Genomic DNA, 18,072 nt, shown 5'->3' on the forward strand with positions numbered 1-18,072 from the left:
GCAAACTCGCCGGGCTCCACAAGGCAGTCTGTGCTCTGCAGTCTCAAGACGGGTTTAAGGACCCAGGCTAATCTGCCTTTGGATGACTTTGGCCCAGACAGAAGGTGAGAGTTGACCAAATCTGTAACTAAGCTCCAAGTTATTTCTGAGTTCCTGTGGCAGTGGCCAAGGGAATGGGCTGGAAGGACTGTGATGAACAGATAAGCAACTGGCATAAGCTTTGTCTGAGCAGGGAAAATGGGGGCTAGTGCAGCAGTAAGTGACAAAACCTCCTCGCCTTCTTGCAGGTGATTTGTTTGATGGATTGTGCAAGTCCTGTTTCCACTTGGAGAAGGGAGCTGAGATGCCCTTCAAGCTGGAATTTGTAGCAGCTTGAGGCCTGCTGAGCACCCCTTGTGTATGTAATCTTTGAAAGTGGGATTTTACAGTGTCTTCTCTTGACTGTGGAGTAGGTAGAGAATGAAGAAGGAAGTCAGACTCTTGTCCTTCTGCACTTCTGAATATGTGGATGTTTCACGTGCTTTGAAAGCAGGAGTGTGACCTCTCCTGGGGCTTCACCATGTAGCGGCACTTGCCCTCTTACCTAGAAAAAAGGTTATCTCTGCTTTCTTATGTCTTAGACATAGAAAAGTATAATTCCAAAAGTCTTTCCAACTGCAATTCCTTTCCCTGAAGACATTGCTTTCCTTCCCCATGGTGACTGCATAGCTGTCATCTGCTTGGCCTTCTGCATTCTCAGTTTTTCTCAAACAGTGCAGAGAGACGTTTTAAAGTATGAGCTAGGATAGCTTATCAGGAAGAGCAGGTGACTCCTTAAACATTCTTATATTTTGGGACAAAGTGGGAATATATTCCTAGCAGCTCACAGTGTGTAATGGTACTTCTCTGATGTTTAGAGCAAGCACGTTGACTCTGGAATTGCTAGGTGTAGCGCTGGCCTCCTGACCTGGAGATGCAGGAAGCAATCATTACCATCACTCAAGGCTGTATGAAGGATTAGAAAAATCTTCCCAGGCACCCTCAAGTATTTCAGTCTCTAATTGCAAGCCTCTGAAGAACATCCCATTAGAACAGCTTATTAAAAGCAACAAATGAGACTTCCATTTATCATGATTCCAAGACTTCAGCTTATAACTCTTAAAAGCCACATCTATATATGGCAGAGCCTCTCTGAATTCTATCTAGCCATTAAAAATGTAGTTTAATTCAAAATGCTCTCTGGGTCATCTGCAGACTTGTGGTAAATTAATTACATTAATTGCAGGCACAGTTGCCGGGGCCCATGATATATATACATTTCATTAACCAAACCCAGGGTTTGAAACAATGCCAAGAGTGTTGATAAGTGCTCCTCGCACAGTTTTATTAAAGTTTGGGCTCTGGACAGTTGGGTTTGCAAACCATATAAGCTTTGTGGGGGTCACCTTATCTAGAACAGGAGGAGTGTTGTCTCTGTGTGCCTGAGATAGCTGAAAGGAGCAGAGTTGGGCTGGCCAGGGAGCAGGGCAATGTCAGCAGGCCACAGAGCTCCTGGAGGTGTCACTGTGGCTGCAGGCTCCTCTGCTTTTTTTTTTTTTTTCCCCCATCTGCAGCCCTTTCCTTGAAGGCAGGGCTAGAAGCAGGTGTCACACCTTGTTTCAAGCAAGCCTGGCTTTCGGAGATGGTGTCGCCTCAGAGCCTGTTCTTCCCCAGCCAAGGGGATTTAACGCTGCAGGTGTTTTCTCAATAACTTTTGCTGTTACGTGGACATGTCATCTGTTATCCTGCAGAAAATCAGAGAGGCTCCTGACCAGTAGCAGCCCCCACTAGCTCTCCTCATACTTTGCTAGTTGATTCAGTGAGGTTGGAGGAGACTTTGCAGATAAAATTGATGTATGCAGTGCTTGGTTCAACTCTGCTCTCCAGTATAGGTCAGCTTGCCCTAGCTGTATTCCATTCTAAAACCCTAGAGAAGTCCAGCTGTATTTCATTAAAAAGCATTTTAATCTTATCCATAGCATTTGATCTTGTGTGGAAGGCTTCTGCTTTCAGCTCCTCAGTTTCTAGACTAAGAAAGCCCTGCAGGAAAGGAGATGGGAACTGGGCCCCTCCTAGAAGCCTTCAGGCACCCAAATCCGATGGCCACAAGATGCATGATGGCTTTGCATGAGTTTAACATCAGTTTATTTGCCTCAGGATTTTTATCCTGACAAATCAAGCCATCCTTTTAACACCAGTAGTAATAAATCTTCCTTTGTCCTGACTGTTCAGACCAATTAGTAAGTTCACTTACCTATCCAAGTGCTCTGTGGACCGGAAAGTGAATTTTATTGTCTGCTGATCCTGTTTAGTTTATTTCTAAGCACTTTAGATTTCCCCTAATGCTAAACCTCAGAGTACTTTGACCACAAGTGCACAGCTGATGGGTTTGTAGGAGCAAGGCTGCACTGAAGTACATTTCTCTTGCACCTGAACATTTGTTTTTTACTCTGTATAAAGAGAGTGAGATCTGAAGTGCTCTGGATTCAGTGAAGGGAACTGATTTCGTCTCAGAGCAGCCCTGTTGCTGATGAGGTCATGAAGAGTTTTCTTTGTTCAGGGAAACATTGAGCTCTTTTCATTTTAAGGAAGCAATTTCTTTTCAGGTTAATTGAACAGTTGTTTGGAAAACTTTGACTTTGCATGCTGAGTGGTGTGGAGGTGTGGGAAGGTTTGGTGGCAGCAACCATTAGGAAATGCCTGGGGGAAAAGGGCCTCCTAGCTGAAACATAAACTAAAGGGTCACAACCAGACTGATCTTCTGGAGATGCACCAGTTCCCTGCACTCAAATCCTGCAAAGTTTAAGGAAGAAAATGGCAAAATTGACTCAAGATATATAGCGCTTTGGTTTCCTTTGTGTACCTTTGTTTTGGATCTCTGGTGCCTTTGTTTTGGATCTACGGAGTAGGTTAGTGAAGGCTGATCTGCTTCCATATTAGTATGACTGAACAAGCTGGGACATTATGAAAATAGAAAATATTGTTAATTATAGCTAGAGATATTGGCATTGCTGTTTAGAAAATTTTAGCAAGTTGTTTTGCTGATGCAAAAGGAGCTTAGAAGACATTCTTCACCAGTTTTAATTTAAGTAAGCACATAATCCAGTGTATAATTCTGTAAATCATTGCATGCCTGAAGTTATTTTGCATCATAATTTAAGGCAATGCAGTTGTAGAATGTTAATTTTGTCTAAATAAACTATTTTAATGTATTTAGGCATTGTAAGTCATACATAAAAATCTGATGTGCACAGGATTTTTTTCAAGAATGACTTGTGATGACTGAGGAGAAACAAAGAGAAGAGATCTTCAGCTGACTTTAATTGGAGTATACCTGCACCACTGGGCTCCTGCTTGTACTGAAGTCCTTCCTGTTGTTTCTTCTGCGCTATCTTAATAGATTTGGTAACAGAAAAATTGTCTGTGCAAGTTCTCTGACAAGGATAAAGGGCAATTACTGAGGTGCAGCCAGCATTGGGTTGAGAACTGATGCCAGGCAAACCTATAGTCTGATTAAAATAATGGCTGAGCAGCCTTCAAAGGCAAGCTGTGGCTGCATGGAGTGCCTTTCAGCTCACCGTATTTTGAGTTTATTTAGGCTGAATGCTCTCACAAGGTCCTGCTTCTACAGATACCTAATGTGTGCAAAGCTTTGCTGACACAAGGAGGTGCAGAAAGGGCTCTGTGAGTACATGCACAAAGATCTGCAAAAGCAGGGCTCGTATTCATCCAGTGCTTTTCCTTTTTTAAAGGCAATTGTAATTGTACTACATGCACACTTGTGGAAAAAAATCACTTTGCCTGCTTCAAGTTTAAGCACATGGGTGGCCCCATTAATCCTGACGGTGGTACTCCAGTACTGGAAGCACACGGTTAATTGCTTTACAGCAGCAGGATCTAGACACTCTCCCCAAGGCATGTTTCACCAACAATAGCATATGCCATGACATTTTTGCAGCCCAGGGTGTTCAAGTCCAAATAATAAATGCAAATAAGAAGGAAGAAAATGCATATAGAAATGTTGTGAATGTATTTGCACCTTGCCAGGGCGGTGGGATTATTCCTTATCCTGGGCCTTTTTGTTTGCTTTTCAGTTGCTGCGATCATGGCTGTGGGTGGGCTTCTTCTCTGCGTGCTGTTGCCTATCCGAGCCTAACATGGTCAGTGTTCCCACCCGTGCTGGCTCCTACTTCGTGTCCTCCGTCCATGTTTTCTGTGCACAGTCTGCCTCTCCCTTCCTTTCTTGTATTGGCCTGGAAATCACTTTCTCATCTGATCTCTGTACCCAGCTTGTCTATCCCAACAACTGCAAATAGTGTGACCTGAAGCAGAGTGTGTCTTCAGCAAGAGCAGGGATCTCGGGGGCAAAAGCCCGCTATGCTATGCCATGATCAGTCCAGACACTGCAGCAGGTGTCTGATAAAACACCATGTATGCTGGACACTCATCGAGTCCTGCTTCTTGGCATCCAAAGGGGCTGGGGGGAGGAAATGTGCCCCCAGAGGAGGCAGGCGTAGGCGGGAGCAGAAAAGTATTTATTTGGTGGCATGTGACATGCATGTCAGTGGAATGAAGTGTATGTCATGGACATACATGGCAGTGTATGATATACACAGCAATGACATGGTGCTGCTTGCCCCGGATATGCTCCAGCAGCAGTGGACATATCTCTGCGGGTGTCCTGAGGTGCATGTCCATGCTGCATGCTGTCTTGTTCTGCCACCGTCTGGGCTGCCTCACCACTTTCTGCTCTCCTGTACTCTCCCCTCTTTTCTAACTGGTCAAAGGAGGGGTGATTTTAATTTCTGTTGGTTTGACTGGATGCAAGTTGAGTTGCTTCCCAAAGAAGAATCGACTGTAATATTTGTGTGGGCAGAGATCTTCCTAAGTTTCCTAAGAGACACATGTAATCACCATCCCCATCAGATAGCTGATAGAGACCACAGAAGTTCTGAGACATCCCACATGCATTGTTAAGCTGGGAAATTTTCTCAGCATAGCTGGTGAGAGGTGTGGAACTCTTCTGCTGTGTTTTCTGGGGGATGCTGAGGCTTTGCATGGCGGTAGCTGGGTCATGGTGCAGTTCCTTGCTGTGGGGCACAGCAGTCACTAAGGTGGACCATTTTTTGGTCCTCCGGTGCTGTATTTTTTATTCTGGTGGAGGAGGAGTTTGGATTTTGGTTTTGGTTTTTCTCCCTGGTGGAGCATTTTTTACTTGTTTTTTTGTGACTTTTCAGTGCTTAAGAGCAGATTTAGCAAGCAAGGATGGTCAGCTCCAAGTGTGTGCCTGTAAAAAGCTGCTCTTGTGTGTGGACCACTGTTTTGGCAATGATTGCTCTGAAAGAAAACCTTGCAGTACTGCTATTGTCTGTCATGCCTGTGGTACCAGTGCACGAGGCAGTCCCTTGCTGCAAGTCATGCTTCTAATGTCCTCAAGCAAGGCCCCCAACTGGAGGATGACTGCAATGGAAAATAGTTCTCAGAGAAGACCAGGATTGGACTGGATGGCTGTGAAGAAGAGAAACGCAAAAGGAAAACTTGGCTGACCTGGAAAACACCCTCTGCAGGTTTCCTCCTAAGGTGCAGGGAGACTAAGGTGGCAGCAGGCTGGGAGGGGGAAATGGGAGAAGTTACTTCAAGGCACAGATGCCATTGGCTCTGCTGTGGGAAGGCATGACAAGCTCTTTAGAGAGATTTATGGAAATCACTTCAGAGGAAGCTTCCTGCAAGAAGGGAAAACGGTATCTTGTTTAAAGTATTTTTAATTGTTCTGGCAGGGGTTTAGGAAAGCAGGGAGTCATTCAGTGCAAAGGCAGGGAAGGACTAAAGGCTAAAAATACCACTGCTGGATTTGTGAAACTTCCTTTATAGGGCATCCAAGTTAATCAGAGGTCAAATACAGGGCCACACAAGTGTAGAGGGGGACAGCAGTGCTGGGAAAGCAGCTAAGAAGATTGTGAGCCTGCAGCCCTTTGGAAGGGAATCTGCCCTGTTCCTCTCAGGCCAGTCATCTCCTGTATCTCCTGAACTGAACTAAAGGTCTTTGCTTGTCATCGCCAGACCTTTTACTGCTCTTTTGATCTTGTGCAAGAGGAAAGTGAACAGAAAAATGGAAAGCAACTTCCAGTGTAGAAGCTGTTCCGTTTACACCAGTCCCTTGAGTATTCTCTGGTTTTGATACTGAATTTATCCTAGGATTGCAAGCAGCAAAGGCAAATGCTGAACACAGACTAACATCATGAGTGGTAGTCTTTTGCCTCTGGCTCTCAGTATCAGTGTTGTCTATTAAGGATAAAGCTATTGTTTCCACACATGAGCTGAGGCGACGGGATCTTGGCCAGATGGAGAGATCCATGTTTGTTTGTTCCTCTGCATGGAACACGATCCTGCACTGCAACATGTACGCAGCTTTATTGCTTTAACATCTTGGAACAAATAGTCTGAAATAAGCACTAACCCCTTGTAAACAATAACCTTGCAGTCCTTGCAAACCTCCTGTAAAGTGACAGCTTGAGATGGGTTTGAAGCATTCCTCTAAGTTGATTATTGTAAAAGACATGCTTCTGAGTGAAGGTGTCACTCCTGAAAAAAAAGTCTTTTGTCTTTGTTTCAGAGAAGTGCATATGCTTCATTTATCTCATATTTGAGAGATTAAATGCATGTGTAAGTCTCTGCAAGTCTGGGATGAGAGATTGCATGCTGCTTCAAGGCACAACCTGTTTGATGGTACTGACTGCACCTGGCAAGGTGAAGTCCCTTTCCTCATTAGGGATGTGTCAATGCTGTCCCCACCTGCATTTCCAGTAATACATTGGCTGTGTGCTGAAATGCTTTGGCCTACTGCTTGACATCCGAGGTCCAGGTTCACAGTCCCCTGGCTGTGTCTTGCCTGGGCTGTGACCAGAATGGTGGCCCTAGCTAGGGAGATGAAAACTCTTTCCCTTGGGCATTCTGTGGTTTTCAGGGGAATGCCTCGAGTGGCCAAAGGGACACACAGAACCCAGCAAGGGTATCCTGAAACACAGGGCAGAAACAAAATAATCTCCATCAGTCCAGGGAGAGCAAGCATCTTTCTGCCTCACTTTGTGAAGGATTTTTCTTTGTGAATTGCCTTCTGTCATGCAAGGTAGTGGGCACTGGTTTCCCAGCTGGATTGTTCATCTTTCTACCTGTCCATTTTATATTTTATGAACCTATATAGGGATCATTTTATAACTTCACTTTTATAATCTGCTCCATAAATATTTTACAAGCTGCCTGCCAATCTGCAAGTAGTTTTTAAATAAGACATGATGCCTTAAGAATATTTAAAGTATCACTTTTCTTTTTACCTCTGATACTTTTATTGAAAAACACAGAGCTCTGCAAGGAAGGCATCTGCTTTCCACATAGAGAAACTGGGACAAACCCACAACAGGAGTAAATGAATTGAGATTCAGGTGTGCTGCTGAATTACGTTAACTCTTTGGCTGAGTGTCTCCAGCTCAGTGGGAGATGAAGCGAGTGTCAGGATCTTTATGCTTCTGCTGTGCTTGATACAGAAAAGATATAGGAAATCTATGGTTTGTACAGTGATAATAAACTAGAGAATGAGTCCTCCATCAGAGCTCTTGACTCACAGCTTAGCCAATAAATATTAAGAGCAAATGCACATGCAGAAATGGATTATTCCACAAGCAATTGAGAGCTTTTTTTTTCTCCCAAAATATATTGCAAAGCCACAATATTTAGATACTGTGATTCGCCAGTAAGATTCATAAAGTGACTCTGAACTGTTAACCTGAAATTACAGATTTTTATGCAATTTAGTTGGGGAAGAAAGGAGAAAAAATTGCTTGTGTGTGTTATTTAAAGCATCTGAAGGTCAAGAATGGAAGAAACGCAGTTTGGCCCCAGTCAGCCATACTCTGGGTAGTTTGAGAAAGTGTGCGAAGGGCACAAGTGATAGCAGGTTTTGCAGCAAGCTTTATTAGTGACACCCAACTGTTGCTTGACAGTCACAGTCCACTAGCTGCCATTTCACTTTGATGTGTCTTGTCAAGGCTTGTTTTAACGATGCTTCAGGCTCCCAGAGTGTGATTTCGTATGCTGATGTGATGTGCTGCTGAATGTGTTACCCAGCTCGAGAGAAAGGGCCAACTGCAGCCAGCTGGTTTGTGTTGGCCCTTGGAGTGTGTCCCTGGGCAGTAAAACATGGACTGCTGTGCAGCAAGGTGTACTTGGATTACTCTGTGTAGGGGATGGCGTCTCTGTCTCCTCTGTGTTTATGGTCAAGGAATCAGGAGATGCAGGTTGTAGAAAGGATAATGTTAGAAAAGCATTTTTACAGGCAAAGTGCTCTAAAGCTGAGGAAGAGATAAGGGCATTTGCTCTAAAAATCAAAACAGAAGAAGTATCAGATATATGTTTTTGGTAGAAGGATGAATATTTGTAATATTTGTGTATTTGTAAAAGGCAGACTGAGTCATATGCCTCCATCCAGAAAAATTAGTTCTGCAGAAAGCTGATGTAACTTTGGCAACTTGCAGCAGAAAAAATTGGGGTTGCCAGAAGTGAGACTTGATACTGAGACTCATCTCTGTATTTAGTTAAATGGGAGGTCATATGATGAAGAAGAAGAATCCATTCTCACCAAGGGTTTGTGAACACCAGAATGTGCTTTGAAATGACCCTTACTCCCAGGATCTCCATGTACACCTGGTGCTAAGGTTTTGAGTTAATTATGCAGGACCCCATCTCAGGAAATGGCGCTGCTGCTTTTAGAGCAAGGCAATGAGCACTGACACGCAGATAACTGAGCCACATTTCTGGGCACCTCAGTGCTGTTCTTGTGGGGTTTGCATTCAAAATGTTAGGGTCTCAGCTTCGTTGCTGCTGCTGAAATCATGCCCTGCATGTATAGCCTGGCTGTTTATGAAGTGCAACCTCTTTATCTCCCTGCCTGCATCCCCAGACTGCCTGCCAGCCTTCCCTTGTCTTCTTGATCCATTCCCCCGTGCTTGAACAACCTTTGCAGCCTCTTTTTCCTTCCTCTCCCTGTAGCACGGGTCTCCTTTGTCCCCAAGGTAAGCTTCCTCTTCCCTGGAATAGCCCCAGAAGCTCATGTTGCTTTTCCCCTCCTCAGCTGTCCAGCATCCAGCTCTGCTGAGTCCAGCTCAATGGTGGGGGTCTCATTGTGTCCGGGCTTTTGTCTGTAATTTTGATCATTTCACCAGTGCCAGAATCCTATAGCCGAAAGCTGCTTGGCCCCTTGCATCTGGGCAGACAGCAGTTCCCTGTAATAGGACTTCATGCTGAGGGCATGTTTCATGCAGATGCCTGTGACTGCCTCCTCCTAATTGCAGTTTTGTTCCTGCTAATCATATGCTTCTCCTTGCTGTGAGTGATGCTGGAGTGCTCACATGCCCCTAGCTCAAAAATCACGGAAGCAATGGAAGAGAGGTTTCTCAGCTTTAAGTGGCTTCTTAGTGGCCTGAGGCTTTCTTTGAGGTGTGCCAGCTAGTGATTCCACTGCATGCTGGCTGGCTTGCAGGTGTCTGTTCCAGGTTTTTCATTCTACCAAGCAGTGTCCTTCAGTCTCATGTTCATGCAGTTTTCTGTAGGATGATCCAGTTCCTGTGTCCAGTTACGTTATCAGGTCCTTGGAAAGACAGGCATATATATGTGTATCCTACATATATCATCCTGTATTTTTAAATGTGTGTGTAGCAATTTTTCTTGCCTCTGCAGTTGTCCTGGGGCTTCCATGTGGTTGTCTAAGTGAAGCAGATCTCAGAAGTGCCACCAAAGCAGACAGTTAATGCAAAACTATCACCTAGAAAACCAATGAGAAGAATGAAGAGTCAGGGAAGAGCAACCAAAAACTAATAGGAGATTCCCTGGGGGAGAGAGAACTTCCATACAATTGTAGTTGCAACTCCATGGTAGTATTCAGAACTGTCCTTGCACTGTCTGGCACTGATGTGGGAGCAGGATAGGTCAGGCAGCTTGCCTTCTTCCATCTTTTTTCTGCTGGGCAGAGGAGATTCCATGAATGGCAGCTCCCCTGTGGAAAGACAGGAGATGTGCATGAAATGCTGTGCAGAGCCAACAATATGTAGGAGACACCTGAAGGCAGTGAGGCAACAGGTTTGGTTTTGCTTTGTTTTAAGCCATTATTTTGCATGTATGTAAGATGTTAATGTCTACACAAGGCCATTTTCTAAAATACTGTAATTTAAAGTTCTGTCCAAATGCACAGTGGGTGAAGGGGAGCATGCAAGACATACAACACAGTGCCTGCAAAAGCTCTGCAGTCCAGGAGATTTTGTTTCTGCAATTCCAGTGTTTCATCCCATTCCCTTTCATTGTCCTTCCTGTTCCTGCTTTCTTTTCTTCTTAAAAATAGCTGCATTAAATGTCAGTTAGAGTGGAGTTTTTTAGAGCATCTGTGGGATTTGGAAACACAAGTCCAATTGAAAATCTGTGGGCCTTGAGCCCTGAATCCCATTAGGAAAACTGCAACCAGTCTGATGAGCTAAAACTGGGACAGCAGCAATAGAGCCGCTAGAGAGGTTGGGTTCATCACTGCTCTGGGTTTTTGTGCACTGTATGATTCAAAGTAAAGAATGGAGTTCTGCCTTACCAAAGACAAAAATACTCTTCTGTTGTGTTTGTTTTTTTTTTTTCCCAGGCGATGTGGCTATAGCAAGGCTAAGCAAGATCCAGAAGAAGAAAAGATGCATTTTCATAATGGCCACAGTGAGTAAAGGGCAAACATATATATGTGGTTTTGGCTTTCTGTGGTAATGAGAAATTCAACTGAGAGGTAGTTTTCTAAAAAAAAAAATCTGCTTTTGCTGGTAATTCACAAAAGAATTGTTTGTGCAGTAGGTCCCCGCCTGCCCCTGCTGCAAGCCCTACAGGGAACTGAAGATTTGAACAGTCCTTGTATGTGCTGAGCTATTCACACCTTATGTTTGCACCAGATCATTCTAATGAGCCATTTCGGTTTGTTCCTCTGTCTTTGCTGTGTGAACCAAGACGTTATTAATTTTTTCTGCTCAGCACATAACAACTCAACATTTTTGTGGTCTGGATGCATCAGTCCAAAATACCTGTTTGAAACCTTTGCTTCACCCCAGGCAGCTGTGAGGACCAAGCCCACTGCTGCTCTTCAGCTTGGATGCCTCTGCAGAGGTGTGAGAAATAACACCTATTTCCTGCACCTAAGAAATGTTGTGTTAATGCCCTTGTATAGAAAACCCCTCTGCAGTGATGCTAGAAAGTAAATCTCGTGGTTGCTATCAGTCCTTCCTTCATCAAGAGCTGTGTGATCTGGGAATGGGTAACAGTGAGGTGCCTTTTGGGGTGGAAAAGGCAAACACATTGTGAGTGAAAGTCAAATTTCCATTAGTGCTATGTAATGAAGGCAGCAGGAAGCAAATCAATTAAGAGCCACAGTGTAATGTAGCTGTCTCATTAGACTGATGAGCAATTCTTCATGTGAGTAGCCTTAATGATTGTCAAAACAAACTTATAATATGGATAATGAAAATACTTTTTCCCCTCTCAAGTCCTGGAGAAAAAGCCGGCTATTGATTATATTTATACTGATGCAACCCACAGGGTTTGTACTGCAAATATGCAGTTCTTTTAAATCTCAGTAACTCCATCTGAAATAACGTGGGCGATTGATTAGCTGATGTGTGACTGCTAGGGCATAATTTATTTCAGCTCTCCATCAACCCCCATCCATGCAGCTTGCTTTGCAAGTTACTCCTGTAACATTTTGCTATTTGTACTTTTCCTCCTGGTGTATCCTCTCTAGCTCCAGAAAGGAATTCTGTTCTACCAGATGCTGGACCAACTCATTACACAGCACCAAAAGGGATTTTTAGCTGCACATCATTCCAGCTGAGCACTCTTGTGCTTTTCTAAATATGCTGAAGTTGCACATATGTCACATATAAACTAAATGTCATTTTTCAAGAATGATACTCATTTTCACAATAGAAATAAATTTCCAGCAGAGCAGAGTGCAAGGGACAGGAGTTGTAATGCCCATTTTCCGTGATGTCGTGTGCCATTAAATGTGCTTAATTTGTGTTCGCAGTTAAGCTGCCTGGAGTGAGGACCTATGTTGACCCCCACACCTATGAGGACCCTAATCAAGCTGTCCACGAGTTTGCTAAGGAAATTGAAGCTTCATGCATAACCATTGAAAGAGTTATCGGAGCTGGTATGGAGATGCATTTCATGACTCTTTGCAACAAGAAAGGATTGGCTTTCTTAACATGAGAGATCTGGGAAGGGCCGTGAAATATTTGAACTGTTAGGTACCCTGCAAGTGAAGGTGAGCATGTTCCAGCTGAAGCTTGGGACAGACCTGTCATTGTCTGTGATTTTGAAATTCAGGAACTGAATTGAAAATTCAGAAAATTTCAGAAAATGGTCCAGAAAATGATCACAAATGGTCAGCTGAGCTATTTCAATGAATGCTAAGGGAAAGTAGTCACTTAAGTTTCACATTCTTTTTACTGTTTGAGCCTTCTTATCTCCCAACAAGCAAAAATTAAAAATAAGAGATAACCCGTGACTTTGAAAAAGTACAAGCCAAAGTCCAAAGCTTTAAACTTCCTTGGTTAGAGGAAGAAACTCCCATTTTGTTTCCAGTAAAGCTGTTTGTTTAAACTTGCATCCAACCTTAGGAGTATTTTCTATCCTCTGAAATTGGGGATTTGGACGTGATTTAGTGTTCATCAGAACAAAATCCATTTAGGTTACTTTTTGGGAAAGGTAGTAATAAAATTGTAAAGAGTTTATACTCTATAAAAATAAATGTTACTGTGAAAGACTGACAGTTTTCCATCTATGTAACTTACCAAAGGAAGGTTAAGAAGCAAGTGGTTTGAGTTTTACAGCTATCCACAGAGGACAGTGGTATAGGATATAACAGACTCTTTCATATAGTAGACAAAAATATTAAATGAGAAAAAATCCCAGTGAAATATAAAGCATAGCTCTTTAAATAATTGAGGAAAGTTACACTTTTACTCAAAGTTTTCTTGTGCTTATGAATTACTTGGCTTGTGGTACAGTGGCTGTTTGAGGTAGTCACCACTGCAATGTTCAGCAGTCCATATCTGCGAATGCAGGGCAGCCCTTTGTGCATTTCATCAGCCTAGGCTGTGCTGAATCCTGTAGACACAGGCACATCGTGTGTTCCCTTGATGTGGTGTGATCCAGTTCTTCCTCATTTTCTTCTGCAGGTGAATTTGGAGAAGTCTGCAGTGGGAGGCTGAAGCTGCAGGGAAAGCGTGAGTTTCCGGTGGCTATCAAAACCCTGAAGGTGGGCTACACAGAGAAACAGAGAAGAGATTTCTTGGGAGAAGCAAGCATCATGGGGCAGTTTGACCACCCCAACATCATCCACCTGGAAGGTGTTGTCACAAAAAGTAGGTACAATGTGCTGTGGACTGCTCACTGTGAACTCTGGCCATTGGGAGAGTAGGTTTAAGGGAGAAAGACTTAAGTGATGCCTGTTCTGAATGCACTTTCCATCATTTCTCCAAAAAAAGTTTTCCTTTCCAGAAGCAGGGAAGAAGAACAGGACGATAGGTGAAGATGTCAGGAATGTATAAAACCACAATTAAAACAAGCTCCCTCTGGGATCTGCTAGAGATGCCCTGGTAATAGTTGCCCGTGGTGCTGGCGTATGGGGATTGAGGGCATCCCAGCAAGAGAGTTACTGAGGTCTGACTGCTCAGTTAGCAAAACAACCTTCTGTAACTTTTCCAGCCCAGTTCTTCTCCAAATTACAATATGCACTAAAGATAAGGGCAGGGAAAGGGACAGCACATCCAAATGTGCCCAGCACAAGGCTGTTGGTGCTGTGCTGAGCCAGTGGAAAATGTGTAGAGTTGTTGTTACTCGTCCATTTTAGAGCCTTGGAGGATCTACATTATTGGCATCAAGGATTATTTTGCTAACTAATTCTAAATTCTAAAATAAATAACTACGTCTTTATTTCAATATGTGTTTTAAGTGTAGGAGCACCAGCCTGACAGGTGTGAATGGCTGTCTCCCCTCTTGCCTTCATGTTTGGCAATGTCAGAGCTTGCTTAGCTGTTGTTCAGATGGTGGCATTTGGGGCCATGTGCTGCTCTCAGTACCATTTGTCATTCCTCAGCGGAAGCGTCTCCAACATCAGTTCTTTTTCAGAGCTGCAGTAGAGAAGGTACAGAGGCTCCAGCTGTTTGTCCTTGTAATCTCCACAAAATCAATGCTGTTTTGTAATCAACAGCCTTTTCTTGCATTTTTCCTTAAAATTGCATTTCCTGAAACTTCTAAGGAAAAAATAACCAAAATGGATTTCTCCCAAAATTTTAATAAATACCAAAATCTCTCGGGGACACCCTGTGTAAGAGCTCCAATTTCTAGCCCTGCAGGAATGTGGAATACTGGGCAGGGAGCAAGTGATGATTATACATCCATGAAAGCTGCTACTGGCATTGGCCTGAGTCCTTCTGGCTGCTGGGGCCTCAGAAGATGGCTGGAAATTCCACTTTTAGTGAGAATGTGCCTCCCTAGCAAGCTGCCTTTATATAAAGCGGCTGTCTGTTCTGAAAGCAGGGAGCTCTGGTTCTGAATTGGACTTGGAGCAACTGGAGTTTGGATTCAGTACGCACCCAGAGCTTCTCATTAGTTCAGTAAATATTTGTTTACTGCACTCAAAATTTTTTTCCAGCAGACATCTGTAACATCTTCGTAGGTTTTTCCTTTTCTTTTACATGGACCAAAACAACTTTTATGAATCTCTAGGTATTTAACTTCTTTTACTCTTCATTATCTCAGTCATTGGCCTTCTGTATAATCAGATCTTTAGGGTAAAATGTCATTGCTGCATCACGATTTATTTTGGAAGTAAATTAGATTAAATTGAATTAGGCCATTTTTAATTGTGAATGAGAATATCATTGTATTTAACTAATATAATTCAAATGCACACCTTAGTTAATTTGGGCTAATCATGTTCTTTGTCCTCTTGCAGACAAACCCTTTGCTATTTCTGCTTTACAAAGGTAGTGACAGTTTTCATTTGCATCCTATTTGGGTGCACTGTTGCAATGTGTACACCACTGACATGAGTGCCATCCACATATATTTTATGACGATGCAATGCCAGCAGAAGGAAGCCCTGGTGACACAGAGAATCAGCCCAGCACTTTGGAAGGGTTGATGTTTACTTTTAATTTACTTTGTTGAAAGTTATCTATTTGTGTCCTTATTTCCATGCTCTTGGAGATATGGTTAATTTATTCCATGATTGCTGCCAACCTGCAGCAGTCAGATAATGAAATGTAAGTGCCAGAAATCTTACTGGTTTTTTCTCTGATGGCACCCAAAGGCAGGAGTCTGGAGGAGGTCCCCCAGGGTGGTGGCATAACAAGACACCATTCTGACTGCAACACCGCCTTGAAGTGTCAGAGATAACAGACTCCATGCTACAGTTGGTTGTTTAGCTTTTAAAAACAAAACAAAACAAAAAGAACATTTGAGATATCCCTGGAGTTTTCTTCCCTGCAAAGCCACTGACATGTTTGCCATCCAATAGCAATGGCCCCTGAGATCTCTCCTCCCTCCTATGTTCAGTCCATGCTGTGCGTAGACAGATGGCTGTCATCCTTAAAAGTGGGGCCCATCTTTCATTTGGGATTCAGCAATATTTTTCATGGTCCCAAGGTGCATTTCTCATATCAAAAGTAATATTTTGGGCGTGTTTCAAGCTTGGGCAACAGCTGTGAGAGTAACGTAAAAGAATTGATGCAGCAGCGGTCCTTCATGCTGCAAAGGTAATATTTGCACAGCAATGAGTATTTTGATTGACAAGTTCACAATTACCTTTGTTATGTACATAATTAAGCAGTAAATTAGGCAAAATAATTAAGGAAATCAAAAATGGGAAAATTGAGATCTATCTAAAGGGTAGGACATGCGCTGATTTTTAGTATTTACCTTCATGTGCATGTTATGACACACGGCAGCTCTTGTTGATCATTTCTATAAAAGACATTTATAATGCACTTTACAAATAAATGACAGCTCCTCTTTTGTCTGTGCTTCGTGCTAGCTAATGGAAATTGATTTAAATAAAAAATAATTTACATGTTCTTATAAGATTTCATTGAATTTACAAGGACTGGAGCACACCACATTAATTATTGCTACGCCATTGTGGCAAGCTAGCGAGAAATTAGATTTAAAAACTGAGCAAAAACTATATATAATTACCATTAAAATGACTCGGGCATGAAAATTAATCAAACAGATTTGGAAAAACATTATTATTCCTGTCAACAATAGGACACCAGGTCTTTTGTTAAGAACTTTTACTTTGATTTCCGCTTGCACTCATTCCACACTTAATGAGCTTTTGTTCTGCAGTGTAAATATTCCTTCTCTTACTTCCAGATGTGTTTACAAGGGTAGTCACATGGAATTACTTGAATTACAAGGAATGCAATCCCATCTTTTCCTCATCTCAGTTTTGGTGGCTACCAAGCCCAAGCTTCAGATCGTCCTTGTTGTTCTTGTTGGGCTCCTGTTGTTACATCAGGGTGTTGAAGCTTGAGGGAAGGGTCCAAAGACTTTGCTGTGTGCAGTTTGGCCTCTGCAAGCTTTCAGCTTGTTGGTGGAGACAAGAACAAGGCTGCCTAGGTTCAGCTCGCAAAGTCCTTCTCAATCATTATCTAAACAGTCTAGTGCTTGGTACCCCACCCATGATATGGTATTAATTTTTCATCCCCTCCTCCTCAATTTCTCTACTTCTCTGTATATTCTGGGAGCAACTCTCCTCATCCTGCTGGGACGGTGGTGTCATGGGTAGATTTACTGTTGCATGGCTGTATATCCAGGTGCAGAGACACTATTAAAAGACTTTTTTATTGCTCATGGTTTTTAGATAAATTCCTAACAAACTCATGCACTTTTTTATTCTAGGCAAACCAGTAATGATAGTGACGGAATACATGGAGAATGGCTCTCTGGATACATTTTTAAAGGTATTACTTAGATCCTTTTTCCAGGGGGACCTGGGGACTTGGTTAAGGTTTGGGTTCTTTGTAGATGGTTAATGTCAATGAAAATGTTTTCTGGCTGTTGGTGCTGTCCAGAGGCAGGAGTAGCTCAGTTGTCTTTTTGATTTGTGTTTACACAACATCATGAAGGACCTGGGGCATGCAATGATAGAAACAGGTAAGAATAAATTGGAGGATATTACATTTATTTTAGATGGCAGTGGAAGGTATTAATTTAGCCTGCAAAATGTGGTGTGGCTCAGGAGCAGACCCATACTGCAGCATTGCAAACCCCAGACTTGTCAGAGTTTTTCCATTACATGTAAGAGCTAGAGAAGGGAGAGTGAGGGAAGTGGTTAGAAATGTAATGTGGCAACATGAGGAAGAGCCCCTACCCCCTCAGGTGTTCATGAACCCATAAAGGTAGGATTTCCATGCAACTTGGTGCCATTCAGTTGCCTGACTGAGAAACAGCCCAGCCTGGTGCCCTTATACACCTTATATATGTGTTCACTCCAGTCACAGTCTCTTTATCAGTCACCAGTAGATGCAGCTCGCTCCTTGATCTCAAGTTAAAAGAACTACATTTCCTTAGCTGTGTCTCTATACATCTTAATCTAAACAGTGAAACTTAGAAAAGCTTCATGGTCAGAGCATGAGAGTAATGAATTATTAATTTTCATGGTTTCCTTCCTTGGAGACTTGCCTTTGCGTTTTTATTCATGCACACACAATGCTGAGGGTGCAGAGGTTCTCAATTCACCAAAAGCCTCCTTCCTTTTGCAGAAGAATGATGGGCAGTTCACCGTCATCCAGCTGGTCGGGATGCTACGAGGCATTGCCTCAGGAATGAAGTACCTGTCTGACATGGGTTACGTGCACAGAGATCTGGCCGCCAGGAATATCCTGATCAACAGCAACTTGGTCTGCAAGGTGTCAGACTTCGGCCTCTCCAGAGTCCTGGAAGATGACCCTGAAGCAGCATACACAACCAGGG

General features: G+C 43.0%; 1 protein-coding gene across 11 annotated transcripts in view; it reads left to right on the forward strand.

Annotated features, from left to right (window-relative positions):
- Positions 1-18,072, forward strand: part of EPHA5 (EPH receptor A5) — a 194,854-nt gene that overhangs the window by 154,861 nt on the left and 21,921 nt on the right. For 8 of the 11 annotated variants that reach the window (XM_053940226.1, XM_053940232.1, XM_053940223.1 and 5 more), the window contains 6 exons: positions 4,113-4,178; positions 10,691-10,758; positions 12,113-12,238; positions 13,269-13,454; positions 16,999-17,060; positions 17,862-18,071. In XM_053940226.1, coding sequence (XP_053796201.1) covers positions 4,113-4,178; positions 10,691-10,758; positions 12,113-12,238; positions 13,269-13,454; positions 16,999-17,060; positions 17,862-18,071 — 718 coding nt within the window. The remainder of the gene's footprint in view (positions 1-4,112; positions 4,179-10,690; positions 10,759-12,112; positions 12,239-13,268; positions 13,455-16,998; positions 17,061-17,861; position 18,072) is intronic. The other 3 variants (XM_053940229.1, XM_053940233.1, XM_053940225.1) reach the window with 1 other exon arrangement.

This window comes from Vidua chalybeata, chromosome 4 (assembly GCF_026979565.1).
Source record: "Vidua chalybeata isolate OUT-0048 chromosome 4, bVidCha1 merged haplotype, whole genome shotgun sequence".
NCBI classification, from domain to species: domain Eukaryota; kingdom Metazoa; phylum Chordata; class Aves; order Passeriformes; family Viduidae; genus Vidua; species Vidua chalybeata.